This window comes from Danio aesculapii, chromosome 12, assembly GCF_903798145.1.
Source record: "Danio aesculapii chromosome 12, fDanAes4.1, whole genome shotgun sequence".
In the NCBI taxonomy this organism is placed as follows: Eukaryota; Metazoa; Chordata; class Actinopteri; order Cypriniformes; family Danionidae; genus Danio; species Danio aesculapii.
In genome coordinates this window covers 32,081,963-32,098,047 of record NC_079446.1, presented here as the reverse complement: position 1 = coordinate 32,098,047, position 16,085 = coordinate 32,081,963, and the positions used below count along the sequence as shown (strand labels likewise).

The 16,085-nt window shown below is 36.0% G+C and overlaps 1 protein-coding gene across 1 annotated transcript; it reads right to left on the bottom strand.

The window, feature by feature from the left end:
* Positions 1-382: 382 nt before the first annotated feature.
* dclre1a (DNA cross-link repair 1A (PSO2 homolog, S. cerevisiae)) lies at positions 383-15,964 on the bottom strand. The gene is made up of 9 exons (XM_056469884.1): positions 15,349-15,964; positions 12,415-13,746; positions 10,468-10,601; positions 8,752-8,870; positions 8,452-8,595; positions 5,191-5,336; positions 4,584-4,738; positions 2,876-3,014; positions 383-899 (listed from the first exon to the last, which is right to left on the bottom strand). The coding sequence occupies exons 1-9, from the start codon at positions 15,737-15,739 to the stop codon at positions 688-690; spliced, it is 2,772 nt and encodes a 923-aa protein (XP_056325859.1). The 5' UTR covers positions 15,740-15,964; the 3' UTR covers positions 383-687.
* Positions 15,965-16,085: the final 121 nt, after the last annotated feature.

Sequence of the window (16,085 nt, the reverse complement as noted above, 5' to 3'; positions counted from 1 at the left end):
ATTTTTTGCAGTGCACGCAACATTTAAATCATCAATCAACCCCTAAGAATTTATGCTTTCTGTTCTGTTTTAAGCACATTTCTAAGGTTTTAAGTTGTGGAAGGGAGAATTTACACTTTTTGCAACTCACAGAAACCCTGCATTTTACATGCTGTTGCTTTGAAACTGGTCATGTTGATAGACAATCCAAATGTTTGTTTGATTTGTTTTTCATTTTGAGATTTAGATATTTAAAAAAAACTGCTTAATCTAATCCCAAATGACTATATTTTAAAGAATTTACTGAAAAATATTGATGCTGATGTGTAATAAACATAAAAGATGCAAAAGCATAAAATAACAGCAACATTCTAATATACGGAAAGCAGAGTTATTAGCAGCATTTGAATTTATTTATTTATTTATGTTATTAAACACGTATAAAACCATCAGATTAAAAAAATGCTCAAAATGAGAGCATATGTGGTCCATTTCAGCATTACTGGCAAGTAGAAAATAATCAATAGTATAAGTCAACACTTGTAACCATTAAACCATTGCATTTGAAAGGCAGATTAGAAGTCATGTTGTTTTCAAATATAAGGCAGATGCCAAAACCCACATTTGGTCCACTGAATAAAACAGATCCAATCAATCAAAGGCACCATTAACTGTGGTCAGTAGATTTCATTGTGGTTGTCAGTTTACTTATTGCCTTGTTCCACAGCTTGAGCTTCTGAGGGTGCATGGTGTTGAGCTGAGGTTTCTGGGTTCAGTCATCCACTCATGGAAGAAGCCCTCCATGGCTTTCCTGCTCCTCCAATTGCCCACATTCACCGTGGGGATGATCTTTTTCGGCCGCAGCCACTGAACAAATCGCTTCAGCTCTAGGAAACTGCTGTGCTCGCTGTAAGGAATACCTGAAATAGATAATTATAGAGAAGCCAAAGGCTCTCAAAATCTTGGAGATCCTCGAAAAAGCTATTTATACAAAAATAACTCTGCCACAATCAAATACAGACCAACAATAGCCATACTTACACTATTTATAAAACATAATGGTGCAGAATAGTGCATTCACACTGAAATAAGTTCACTTTAAACACCTGGATTATGCAATTTTCAACTGATCTGATTTATTTGATTTATTTATCCATGATTAAACCTCAACTGGGAAACAGTTTGAATTTCTGTTTAGTAAAAAAAAAAGACACTAAACTCACAGTGTATAAGTGTATATAAGTACATATAGTGTGTCATATAGTGTAGGACGAAACTGATTCATGAAACTGCTGCTTAAGCAGTCAATTATTTAGCAATTATATGGTGTATTTGTGTGAAGACCTAACAAGCACAAATTCCCACAAAAACCCATGCTTGACGTCTCAGATTCCAGTGGAGCTTGTGAAATGAGACGCATCTACTGCTTGAGGCAGCACCTGGTATGGCTGCAGATCGCTGATATTCTGAAATTAAAACCCTGGGCTTGCAAAACCTGACATCTTGAGTTTTTCACTGGGTCAAATCACATCTGCTGATTCTGTTAATATAAGAACATGCTGTTCTTAGCCTGAAATGACATTCAGCATTTCTAACAACTGCAGGAAAAAAAAAAAATCAATAAAATGTAATTACATTCCTCATACGAAGCCATTAGGTATAATCTTGTCAGTTAGTGGAACAGAATGACAAGGCTGTGTTGTCTCTACACCGAAAATCAGTTTAATGGAAAGCAATCCTCTTTAAGATCTTATTCAGAAAGGGATGGCGTGACATATCAATAAAATACGTGTTTTCTGCATTTTTGTTTTATTGCTGTAGGCTGAGCATTACGTAAAATGGACAAAACTATAAAACCACATCAAACTGGCCATAGTAGATGCAAGCAAATAGTGCAAAATGATGAGGTGTTTTTTATTTGTTTTTTCAAATGTCTTGTTTTCTTTTTGATTTGAAATGATGACAAAAATATGCACTCATTATGCCCAGAGCTCTTAAAGAAACCAGACAAAATGGACTGTTTTTTTTCCCTCAGAATGCAAAAACAGTATTACAAAAACAACACAATTTGGTGTACACGCACTTCCCTTGATTAGGGTTCATTTGGAGTTGCAATTTCATTTTCAAAGTGAAGTGACCCAATTTTCTCAAATTATTACATATAAATATAGCCCTACACACGCAATCTTGACTGGTTTTACCAAAAACCTTTCATGTTAACATCCAAGTAGGGCTGGGCGATTTGGTCTAAAATCAAAATCTCAATTAATTGAACATTTTAACTAAATTACGATTAATGAACAATTATTTTATTTATTCATTTATCCCCCCCCCCAGAGTTCACTGACAGGTTTTGTACAGTAAATATAGTAAAAAGAGATTTTTGAATAAAGGGTTCATTACTTCATTTTAAAATAATTGAAGGAGACACACTACCTACTATCTATGATTATTTACTGAACATCAACGCTGAACAACTGAAATAGTTTTTTTTTTCCTTTTAAAAAAAGTAAAAATAAATAACTTGCTCTTTTGGAAACAAAATAAAATTATTTTCAATATAACAGAGCATGTCTTGCATTCTGTAAGCAATAAATGTAATATAATGGAAAGTATGCTGTCTCAAGGCATCTCTGGCGCAGCTTCGTCAATGTAGTGCAAAGTAACGCAACAGTAACAAACAGTGCAGGGTCATGTGACTCCACACTCAGTAAGGCAAGTAATTGAAAATAATTGACCTAGAAAAATTTGATAGATTATTGGTTTTGAATGTCGATTTCAATTACTTTTCTATTAATCATCCAGCCCTACATCTAAGACACTAGTGTGAGATCTTTTCAGACATTTACAGGAATCAAGTAAATAAATGTATTGATAAATACTGATTTACACTCACCATAAATGCTGATATTCCCCTGAGTCTGAGGTAGAATGTCGTCCACTCCCACGGTCTGATTGAAGGTCCAGCCTGTGGGTTTGAAGGCCACTAGCCGATCATACTTCTTGGAGAACTTCTTTAAGTGTGTTTGAAGATTCTGTACAGTTAAAATAAAAAATCTGTTCATTTAAACAATTTGTAAGTTATTTGAAAGTGCAACGCTTTGGACAAAAGCATCTGCTAATTGACTAAATGTAAATACAGCAAAGTTAGAATATTACAATATTTTATAAAGAATCAGATTAATGTGGCAGTTAAAACTAGAGCAATAGCTGCTGAAATCTCAGCTTACTAATATACAATCACCGGCCACTTTATTAGGTACACCTTACCTTCAGAACTGCCTTAATCATTCATGGCATTGATTCAACAAGGTACTGAAAATATTCTTCAGAGATTTTGGTCTACATGACAGCATCATGCAGTTCGATGAACATCATGACAGCATCATGAAGGTTCGATGTGTTGTGCATTCAGAGATGCTGTTCTGTATACCTCGGTTGTAACGAGTGATTATTTGAGTTACTGTTGCCTTTCTATCAGCTCGAACCAGTCTGGCCATTCTCCTCCGACATCAATAAGACATTTGTGCCCACAGAACTGCTGCTCACCGGATATTTTCTGTTTTCAGACCATTCTCTGTAAACCCTAGGTATGGTTGTGCATAAAATTCCCAGTAGATTAGCAGTTTCTGAAATACTCAGACCGGCAAGTCTGGCACCAACAACCATGCCATGTTCAAAGTCACTTAAATCGCCTTTCCGCACTGTTCTGATGCTCGGTTTGAACTGCAGCAGATCATCTTGAAAATGTCTACATGCCTAAATGCATTGAGTTGCTGCCATGTAATTGGCTAAGTAGTTGGACAGGTGTGCCTAAAAAGGTGGCCGGTTAGTGTATATGAATATAGCATTATCATAATATTTAGTAAAATAGATAAGTTTTCAAATACTAATAAATTGTAGGCTTGGTGAGCATACAAGACTCAAAACCATTAAGCAATCTTACAGACCCCAAACGGTAGTGTATAGGGCAAAAAAAGGTCAGAGTAATCACAGTCAAATGATGCCACACTGTAATCAACTTCCTTCCTTCAATTTACATAATGACTTTTCAATGTTGCTGCAAATATAAATACAGTGCAATCTACAATTAACCTTTTTATATGTCCCCCTCTTCCTGTCATAACCATTTAAACACTTCTCTCATTGGGAACAGCTCCGAAATTGCTTTTGAATCAACATCCACATTGTCATGGGTGAGAAAAGTTGCTTATGATGGTTTAGGCCACATCAAATGGCTGATCTTTATTATCTGCGATTGTCTCATTAGAATTTACTTTCAGTCACGCAGACTCAATCAGTGCTACCGTTGCCAGAATTGCTGCGTTGGCACTTGGTCTCTGTAATTAGAATCGTATTTTTTTCCTCTGGCATTAGCATAAACGCGCTGTCAAGGAAAATTAAAGATAACACTGAACGCTGTATGAATTTTAAAGCCCAAATTGAATAAGTAAACACAGCCTCATTGATTGGGTTTAGCATAATCAGCTCTTTTTATACACCTATGAACTCAAACAGGGAAAAACTGCAGGTCGTAAAAATGCATTTCGTAATTTAAAGCAGAATTATAGAGTCACGGAAGTTTTATGTGCGGATTAACTCACTTTGAAATTGATCTGCATCATAGGAAGCACATGCACTTGGGCCGACTGCCAATTCGTAGTGATGCGCTGGCCAATATCCACAGACTCCAGGCAGCACATAGTGTTGTACTTATCCTTGGACAAACATACTTTAGAGCCTAACACTTCTGATACAGCTAAAAGAACAAGTGAGAGAGTAAAAAATAAAATAAAATGAGTAAATCTTTATATTCACAAACAAATTATTGAAAATTAGTAACTGGGATTTGGAAAGAAGTTGTAGTTCAGAAAGACAGTCAACACATTAGTCTCACATTAGTTGTAAACTGAGGAAATGGCCCACAGCAGGATATTATGTGATCGGAGCTTGTAGAAATAAATGGGCGTAGGACATTAATCATAGATGTAATTTATAAAAAGAACAATAAGCCTGTAAGACAAACTATTAAAGAAGAACGTCATCTCAAAGTCAAGTTAGGACAGCATCTGCAAACCTCTGTAAACACTCGTTTTATGACAGGCTCATTCATGATGGTCACGGTTAATAGAAAAGCGAACAATCTGTCCTTTCAAGAGCGAATAAAGTAGCACAAGGCCTGGACAAAGCAGGACAACATTGCTTTCTCACCTAGAAAGACCTTCTCTTTCCCAACGGAGTACGTGCCACACACCACAAGTGTACGAGGGTTTAGAGTGACCCGTTCGAAAGCTGCGTTTACGGCAAAAGTGACGACTTCCTGTTGGGTTGGAAAGGTATACTCTGGACTGCAGTACCTATGGATAAATAATAATAATTCATTAGAATTTCTTACAGTTATATAGCAATTTTCTGGTCACTCAAAGCACTTTACACATTTTTGGGAGGAATCACACCACCAGTGTGCAGCATCCACCTGGATGACACGACAACAGCCATATTGCGCTAGACCACACACCAGCTGATTGAAGGAGAGGAGACAAGAGTGATTAAGCCAATTATGATATGGGGATGGTTAGGAGGCCATGATGGACAGAGGCCAGTGGGCAAATTTGGCCAGGATGCCAGGGTTAAACACCTAAGCTGCATCTCAAATGGCACACTATGCACTAATGTACTATGTACTTATGCACTTACACACTCAACAGCATAGTATATGTATGTAGTTTCATCCCAAATGGAGCACTAATGTTTTTTTTTACCAAGCGGAAATTAAAACCGCTTTCCTGATGACGTTTGACAGTTGCCAAATCAGTGAAATAAATGAACAAACTATCAAATAATCATAATCAAATAAATATCAAATAATACTTGCCATGAGTATAACCGCATTCACCATCGGAAGATGCTATAAATCACTCTCGTAGGAAAATTTTGCTTTCATTATCCAAATTAAAATAAGTTATCCAACATGTGCGCCCGATAGCTCCACCCCTTCCGCTACGTGAGCAAAGCTGCGGTCGTTGAGTACGTGAAGTGTTCATCATTCTACACATTATATCGACTGAATGAGAGCATCATCCGGTTAATTAAAGTGCACTTATTATTTTTAGAGTTTTCAGTGTGAACGTACTTCTTACACTATTTATACTACAAATGCGTATGCGATTTGGGATGCATCCGAAAGACGCTCACTGAGCAGTATAGAGTCCCCGTCAATATACTGAGGCGTTAGGACACACACAGACTGTAAGTTGAGTGCCCCCTGCTGGTCTCTCTAACACAGGGTTTCTGCAGATTTCATAATGTCAAATTTAAGACTTTAAGAGGTTTTTAAGACCATTAAGTATTAAATTTAAGACCTATATCACAATGTCAAAAACATGCATACACATTAAAAGAAAATGCAAATCACAAAATTTGTGGTAAAATAAATGTATTCAAATTGAACAGTACGAAAGACAGGTTAGATGCACCATTGAACTACAGAAAAAACTAAAACAAACAAACATCTTAAGGCTGATTTATACTTTCGCCTGCCGTTGCATCGCACACCTCACGAAACGGACAAGGCTTTTATACATGACGCGTTCACCATTGAGATATTGTTTTAAATGACAGGGGGCGGTCAAAAAAAACAGTAGACAGTAAAATCAGACTGATAAACAGAAGTAGAAGGTTTGCGGAACTAGGTCATATCATTGAAGATTTTAAAACAAATTGATTTTTATTATTTTTTATCATTTATTATAACTATTATAAAAGATTTTTATAACCATTCAAGATTTTTTTTAAATCAAACTTTGATGCATCACTTGCTTTTGTTCATATCATATTTATTTAGGAAATATTTTTCAGAGAAATTGGTCCACATGAAAGGTGCTCTATTGAATTGAGTTCTGGTCACTGTGGAGGCTATTTGAGTACAGTGAACTCACTGTCATGTTCAAGAAACAAGTCTTTGATGATTCACGCTTTATGACATGGTGCGTTATACAGCTGGAAGTAGCCATCCGAAGATGGGTACACTGTGGTCATAAAGATACTCATGTTCAACTGTCAACTAATGGCCCAAAGTGTGCCAAGAAAATATACTCCACATCCTTATACCACCACCACCAGCATGAACCGTTGATACAAGGCAGGATGAATTCTTGCTTTCATGTTGTTGATGCCAAATTCTGACTCTACCATCCGAATGTCGCAGCAGAAATCAAGACTCATCAGACCAGGCAACGTTTTTTGAATCTTCTAAATTTTGGTGAGCCTGTGTAAATTGTAGCCTCAGTTTCCTGTTCTTAGCTGACAGGAGTGGCACCCAGTGTGGTTTTCTTCTGCTGCTGTAGCCCATCCGCCTCAAGGTTGGAGATGCTGTGTGTGTTCAGAGATGTTCTTCTGCATACTTCCGTTGTAACGGAGTTACTGTTGCCTTTCTATCAGCTCGAACCAGTCTGGCCATTCTCCTCTGACGTCTCACTGGATATTTTCTCTTTTTCTAACCATTCCCTGTAAACCCTCGAGATGGTTGTGCATGAAAATTCCAGTAGATCAGCAGTTTCTGAAATACTCAGACGTCTAGCACCAACAACCATGCCATGTTCAAAGTCCCTTAAATCCCCTTTCTTCCCCATTCTGATGCTCGGTATGAACTGCAGCAGATCGTCTAGACCATGTTTACATGCCTAAATGCATTGAGTTGCTGTGATTGGCTGATTAGAAATTTAAGATAACGAGCAGTTGGACAGCTGTACCTAATAAAGTGACCAGTGAGTGTAGCTTTCCCATGTGGTCTCCCATCCCGGTACAGCCCTGCTTAGCTTCAGTGGGCGACCATGAGAGAAATGCAGAGAGCTAGCTGCCAGCCAAAATCAAAATATATAAAATATATATTTTTTTGTTTTTCTAATCTATTAAAAGGAACATTTTGGGGGAAAGTTTTACAAGTCACCAACAGTTAAAGTTGAGTTTTACTATTTTTAAATACATTCATCCAATCTCTTTGGTCACGTTTAGCTTAGTACAAATCCTTTAATCCGATTAGACCATTAGCATCTCAAATCAAAAATGTAAAAAACAAAACAAAAAAAAAAAACACTTTCAATAATTTTCCTATTAAAGCTTGCCTCGTAGTTTTGGGCACTAAGACCAACAGAAAATGAATAGTTGTTCATTTGCAACATACTTTGCTGCAGAAACATAAGAGTCAAGCTTTAAATGGGAAAAATATTTGGAAAATATTATATTTGAGTGAGATGCTAATGGTCTAATCAGACTCAATGATTTATGCTAAGCTAAGCTAAAGATGTTCCCACCTGACACGGAGGTCAGCTGAACTCTTTAAATAAAGGGGACTTACTGCATAAAATGTATTTTTTTAACATCCATTCCTGTTTATGCGAGAATATGCTGAGGAGTTCATTAACACAGACATAATGCAGCACTTGCAGCACTGAAAAGTAGCTTTGAACTCACGTTGTGTCCAGATAGAGGGTCTGTATCCTGAGACCCTGCAGCTCTGGGTAGCGCTCCATGGACGGATCAGCCCGGAAGTCACCTGTGTGGAGCACCGTCTGGCCATCTGGCAGCACAAAAAGCAACATGGCTGCCCCAGGACAGCTGGGGGGAAAACAGTCATAGTAATTAAGGTCTTAGTGCTCTGTGTGAACAGTCCAAATAATAAAAAAAGAAACTACAAAATGGGGGAAAACATAGCGATCTGCAATGAAGAATTAAATGGGTCTTAAATGTTCATTGGTTAAAAGATACACTCACTGGTTGGCATCCAGGAGAGTGACCTTCACCTCTTGAACTATGCATTCTGTGTTCATTGGAAGAACATGAATATACTGCTCATCCACCTTCAGCTTGCTCTTCACCAGGTTACTAGTCACCTGTCATAATTAACACCATGAAAGTCATGAAATTTTAGATTTAGCCAATCCCCCCTTACATAATCACTTAAAATAAAAACATCACACGTTTTCGGGTATTTTGTTTCCACACTTCCCAATCCCATTTATAATATTAGTCAAGTTTCTAATGCACAGTTTTTCCTTTTCCACCTTCAATCTGACCCTTAGATTAACCATATAAGTATATTCGTGTGCTTCTATGTTACAATGATAGTACACCCAAAATATGAAAATCTGCTATTAATTTACTCACCCACAAGCTATCAAGGATGTAGGTGAATTTATTATTCAGTTAAACATTAAAGAAGATTATTTTCTGAAACTGTGTTCATTGGTGATGTGTATAAAGCCAATGGCTACCATCCCTTTTGGGAGTTATAATACACTGAGGTTTTATTAAAATTAACCAACCCGGAGTGCGTTTCCCAAATAACGACATAACTTGCGGCTGAACTATCATAGTACGATGCATCGTTTGGGAAAAGAACTATGTAGTGACAAGTATTTCCCAAAAGTGTAGTTGACGCAGATCCATCGTTTGAACCACGTTAGTAATAACATTAAACGTCCATAATGACGCTGTAATCAGGGTGGGTAACAACTTCTTTTTTTTTTTTTTATAAAAATTTGTTGTGCAAATTATAATTATTTACACAAATACGCATTTAAAAAAAAAAATCCAATATTAGTTTTAGTAAAAACCATGCACTCGCTTTCCATATTAACCAAAATATATGTAAACGGCACATGTAGGGCCTATGTTTCCTTTATTGAATGTTAGTGAGAATGTTCCATATTATATTCTAAAACATGAACTAGCTAATACGTATTTTAATCTCATATATAAATCGTTAATGTTTGTAATTTACAGAAGGCTACTTATTAAAAAAATAAAAAAATCCTACTTAATAATAATTAGAAGAATTATTATTATTTTTTTTTTATTTCATTTTATTTATTGTTAATGTCAACTTTTACAATTTAACACATTCAAATATGCCATATAGTGATATATTTCTTAATAAACAACCTACTATAAATTAAAACCATTAACGTATTCTATATATTTTTGTTTTCACAAGCTTTGCAGACAATGTAAATTCCGCTTTTAAATAAAAGGTCACCAACTACAGCTTTACAGGTGTAGCTGCAATCGTACAAGTTTGCGACGCAGTTTGCGAATGTTCATTAGAACGCCAAATCAACAAGCTATGTTTGTATTGACAGAACTTGCGAGCTTAGTTGGCTAACGATGGTTTTCAGAAACGGTCCCCTGTACAGAAAACTCAATAAAAAATTTTATTACAATCACTGCATATTCGTCATTAATCCACTTCTGTAGAACATGAAGATGATATTTTAAGAAAGGTCTGTGGTTTCAGCTACAATATAAATCAATGACTTATAGTTGCATGCTTCCCAACACACTTCAACAAATGTTGTGTTTTGCAGAAGGAACTGCATAAATATTTGGAATAACAGAGTATATAATGACCCATTTTATTTCTTATGTGAACTATCCCTTAGTTTACTGATTACATAGTAAAAGTCAGAAGACTGAGACAGGAAGACATACTTTGTTACAGTAGATAGGGAGAGCAGAGTCTTTCTTCAAGCCTCCATAGTGATCAGAGTGGAAGTGAGTGAGAAAGTAGGCTGTGACACCATCAACAACGCCATACTGAAAAGCATCCACAGCAAAGCCAGTTCCTGAACAGACAAATAACTTATTATAAACTAGGGCTGCATCATATTGGAAAAATCTGACATTGCGATATTTTGTTTTGCAGCGATATGAATATAACTTCACCAGATGATTCATATAGCTCTATTTGGAATGATTTCGTTAATTAGATCGACTGGGGTGATCAAGCCTTCTTCTATGCAGTGCATCTACATAAATAATAGAAAATTACAGGCATATATAAAAACGACAATAAACAGTGCTGTATGGTTTTCTGGGGAGTCTAAGAGCATTGAAATATAGACATTGAACAAACAAAATAACATGGTTAGCATGGTATAAATAGTTGTATACAATAATACAAAATAATATTTAATAACAGCTTTATCCTTTAATAAATAATCAAATCCTGCGATGTGGCTACTGCAGATACACACATTGTGATATCAATGCTCAAACGATATACAGTGCTCAGCCTATATAAGCACACCTCTCAGAAATCTATCTTTTATATTAATATTTTTTAATAGGAAGCTAAACAATATTATATTTGTGCATAGGACTGTGTGATTTGGGAAACTATCAAATTTTAACAGATATTTCGATTTCGATTTGATCTGAGATTTAATTTCGTGGGCAAGGTTCAGCTCAATATTCTGGATCATAGCTTCTTACTGCTAAAATGCAGAACTTAAACACAAGAAATTAAACACAAATTTGTCGCCATCATCTCACTTTCCTGTTTGTTTGTTTTTATTGTGGGCGTTCCACAAAGGTCAATTACGCAATACTGATTGGGCAGAACAAAAGTGTGCTCACCCAATTGGCTAGTATGACTGTCACACATAGACGGCAGTCACACATTTGCTCTGGGTCGGGGAAATTATATAATATATATACATTTAATATTGCTAATTAGCTAATCGCAACATTTCAAATCGCGATTACGATTCGTTTCTGATTAATCGCACAGCCCTATTTGTGCATATACATTAGAACTGAAAGTTATAATTAGTACTGACAACGATTAGCAATTAGTACTGAAATGAAATCTGGAGCTTATCTAACAAAATAACTTACGATAACGGTCCAAAAACTAGTACACCTAAATGTACAGGGTGGGCCATTTATAAGAATACACCTTAATGAACTTATTGGGAATTTCACAAGAAAAAACAATAGTGTGCTTGGTTTTAATGCAACTTTTTTTAGTTATTTACAAGCCCCCTCACATATACCAATGTGCCACAAAGAGGACTCTAATATCACCAACCATTCCTATTTTATTAAGGTGTATCCCCATAAATGGCCCACCCTGTATATGTTATAGAAAAATATTAAATACAATTTTTTTTTAAAAAGAGGAAAAATCAGGAGGCAAAAAAATGGGGAAAAAATTTGTTGAAATTTTGTAGGTTGTAATTTTTTTTTTTGCAATATTTTGCTTGAATTTAATTGTATTATCTTTCATTTTCTAAATATGGTCACCAAATTTGGTGACTAAAATATTATTTTCTTAAAAATATCTGTTTAATAAATCTGTTTTGTTTAAATGCACCAAAGCACATTGCCTATATTCACTGAGAAATGGAGAAAAATATTCATTTTCAAAATGGTGTACTCAATTACACTAAGCACTGTATTGTTCAGCCCTATTATGAACCCTAAATTACATTAGACCAAAAGACTGTCCCATAAAGTAAATAACAATAGAGGTATTACTATAATAAAAGTAGATTAAAAAGTACATTAAAGTTCTGGTACAGCTGCTAGTATACTAGCTTATGCAATCATAACAATTATTTCTAAGTAGGTCAAAAAAAAAAAGCATTCACAAACCAGGAATTTTCTTGTAGAATGGACAGCGTTTGGGCTCCTCGGGACCTCCATCTGTCGCTCTTCCTCTGTTCCATCTTTTCCGCCCCTCTGCCCTCCCTCCTCTCTTTCCTTCTGTTTGCGTGGGCAAAGCCACACTATCTTCTACAGCAGGCGAGACACCGGACCCTTCAGATGGAGCTTTGCTCTTCCTACGCCATCTACCCTGACCCTTACCGTCTTCCCCCTGAGCCTCTGAAACCCTCACTCTTCTAGACTCTTGCCGATCGGCCTCTCTGACCAATGCCTTTACTTCCTCCTCAGCCTTTTTTTCGCACAATGGCTTCAGGCCAAAAAACACCCCAATGTCTGTTTGTTTCAATCCAGAGGGTCCTGCCTTTGTCTGAGTCCTCCTAGGAGCCATCGACTGTGTTGTGGATAGATCTGATTGGGTGGAAGACGACTCTTGGTTTGTTTGAGTGAAGTTAACTTCCTCAAAAGATGAAGTCAAGCTCTTGACATGTGCAGGAGTAGATATGCGGTCCCGAAGACGCTCTAATACCAAGCTTTGGGGTGACTGTAGCTGGGAGTTTGAACTGTTGTTGTTTGTTGAGAAGTGTTGAAATGAAACACCTGTGGAACTGGAAGCAGTCAGGTGACTTTCTGGTGCTAATGATGTTTGCCGTTTCCCACAGGTGTCTAATGAGCTTTTGTCTGGCCCATGTTCCTCATACTGGTCCATCATATCATAGAACAGATCATCATCATCACTGAAAAGAGTAAGAGAATCATCATCCTCCTGCAATGCAGTACTATGAAAAAGTACCTCATTTTTGGATTTTTTCACCCTGTGCTCCTCATCCACTTCTGGAAGCTCAGAAAGTGGGGAGTAAGAGATATAATCGTCATCATCTTTGCATTCAAACAGCTCTTTTCTAACCTCATTAGGCTGCGTCTGAACTTTTTCACCTGGAGCAGAAATCTTGACTTTGGCCTCCTGGGAAGAACTCTGTGACTGAGATCTTTTGACTGAAGGTGACCAGCCTTTCTTTTTCTTGATATCCCCGGTGTTGGGGGAACGCAAAAGCAGCAAGGCATTGGTTTTGGTGGGAGTTCCCTTCAGTCTATCACCAGGAGACGAACTTTGGCTAGATGAAGCAGATACATTCACAGCGCTGTCTAATGAACTCTCCGTAACAGATGTGGAAGCGACATTATTTACCGAATTCAAGCTGAAGTCTGAGATGGCTTGGACTGAGCAGTCGTTCAGCGCTCGACTCTGTGCCAGCAGAGAGTGGTTGTATCTTTTATAATGACTGGGAATGGTGGACATACACTGAAGACCATCTGGGCATTCTGTAACATCAAAAGGCAGAAAAAGTGTTAACCAACCTTTTCTTAATACAGGGTTTCCACGCTTTCATGAACAGCAGATTCAAGGACTTTTTAAAACACAATTAATTTTAAGACAAGCAATTTAGTAATTCATACCCCAGCATATATAGCACCATGAAAATCCTTACTGTACTTAACATTTCACTTTCATTTATTATTTACATTAAAAATGTCTTAATGTCAGAATTCAATACTGGTGACATACAAATGTGGTTTATGAAACATTGAAATGTGCATTATTTGTCTGTGTTATTGTTCAAGATTTAAATTTACAATTTTTAGAAATTTTCATTTAAATTGTAAGAATTTCTCATGTTTTCATTCTGTTTTTGACAATTGTGTACAAATGTTGAACAAACAAATTTATTTTCAAGTATAATTCAAGCACTTTGAAGGACTTGTGTGTGTTTTTAAAAACGTTCCAGGCCTTGAATCCATATGTCTGAAATTCAACCCTGTTAATATTACACAATAATATTATTTTTGGAAATACTGTACTAATGACAGGGTACTCAAACTTTATTAACAATGAATTTTTGTGACATTTACAATTGTTTTTATAGTAAATGTTATGTAAATATAATACATTTTAATTATTGACTTGCATTAAATATTTTTGTAGGTGTTAAAATCTTAAAATAGTAATATCATTTCATAAATCAAGATAACATGAAAAATGTGATATGATTCATTAAAATGATCTTTTTTGTTGTTGATGTTTATTCAGTCATATTTCCAGCTAGTTTGGAATCCTATAATATGCTGAACTGAATTGATTTTAGACCAGGGATTCAGTCTCTTAAATGTCATGATCATCCTGATGCAAACGACATCCTAAAATGTAAAAGGCTTCAGTAAGGTTTGTACAGAGACTCAATTTTAAATTGTGAAAATTCAGTTGCATAAATGGGTCTAAAAAATAAGTATTACATTTAACATTACATTCATGCAGGGGCGTAGCAACCGGGGGGACAGGGGTGATATGTCCCCTTCACTTTTAGAGACAGACCATTTAAAAACAGGTGATTAATAATTATATGAATGTAAACTTTTGGATATCATACAGCTGTCCTCCCACTTTTAAAATCTCCGCTACGTCGCTGCATTCATTTTAAGTTTTAAACATTGTTTTATTGTACAAATTAACATTTAAGATTTTTTTTATCATTTTATATGTTTTCATCAGTTTCCACATTTATTTGTTTGAATGTATATTTTTATTTTTTTGCTTATTTTTCACAAGTTAAATTATTTGATTAAATTATTATGGTTCCAAAATATTAGTTTTTTTTAAATAATGTGTGTTTATCTTAATTAAATTGTTATTTTTTTATTAATTATTTTCTAAATGCATTTTTTCCATTACCATTATAATGTTTTCATTTAACGGATGTATAGACTATGGTATAAACTGACCCCCTAGCACTCTGCTTTGGCCCCTTTAGCGTACCCAAATCCCAGTTTGAAAACCCCTGCATTAAGACATTGAGATGTCCTCCTCACATTGTACATTTTTGACATTTAGGAGACCAAAAAAAAAGTATTAACAATTAAAACCATTACCTTTACAGTTGTCAGCAGCTGTATCTAAGCATTCTGCAACATGCCATTGTTGAGACTGGACAACCAGGATGGAAAATGGCATTTGACAGACAGGACAGAAACCTCCTGACTGAAGGTCTGCATTGGGGACATCCCGAGAAACTGTCCCATGATTCACATCCTGGGATCCTGAGTTCACTGTGTTATTAGGAGCATTACATCCAATCTTGTGGTCTAAATCAGTGTGTGTTTCAGCACTTTTGACTGTTGTTTGCACTGATGTCCCAGGCTTGCTCTTCTTCTTCCTCTTTGTCACATGTTGTCTTGATTCCTGTGAATTGCAGCTTCGTTTTTTGTTTTTCTTAAGAGGTTTATCGTCCCAAATGTCACTCTCAGACCCGCTCTGGGACATTTGTAAACATTAATAGGTCCTACTGGTGTGTTTTGAATACAGCAGTTTTGTAACATCACATTCATGATCTCTTAGGAAAATAAAGCATCGATTAGAAGCTGTATCATACAGAAATCTGTCCAGAAAGCATAAAAACATTCATAAAAGCGCATTTTGTTACAGTATATTAATAAAAAAACTGCACGTTAGATAAATAAGCCGAGTGTTTCTTACCGCCAATGTTGAAAGTATTTATTTTCACATTGATGTTAGCATTTTCCACTTTGCAAGATTCTTCCGTTACATAAAACATATGGAGTGTTTATTTATACATTTAATACGTAGATTATTTTTAAATAATTTATTG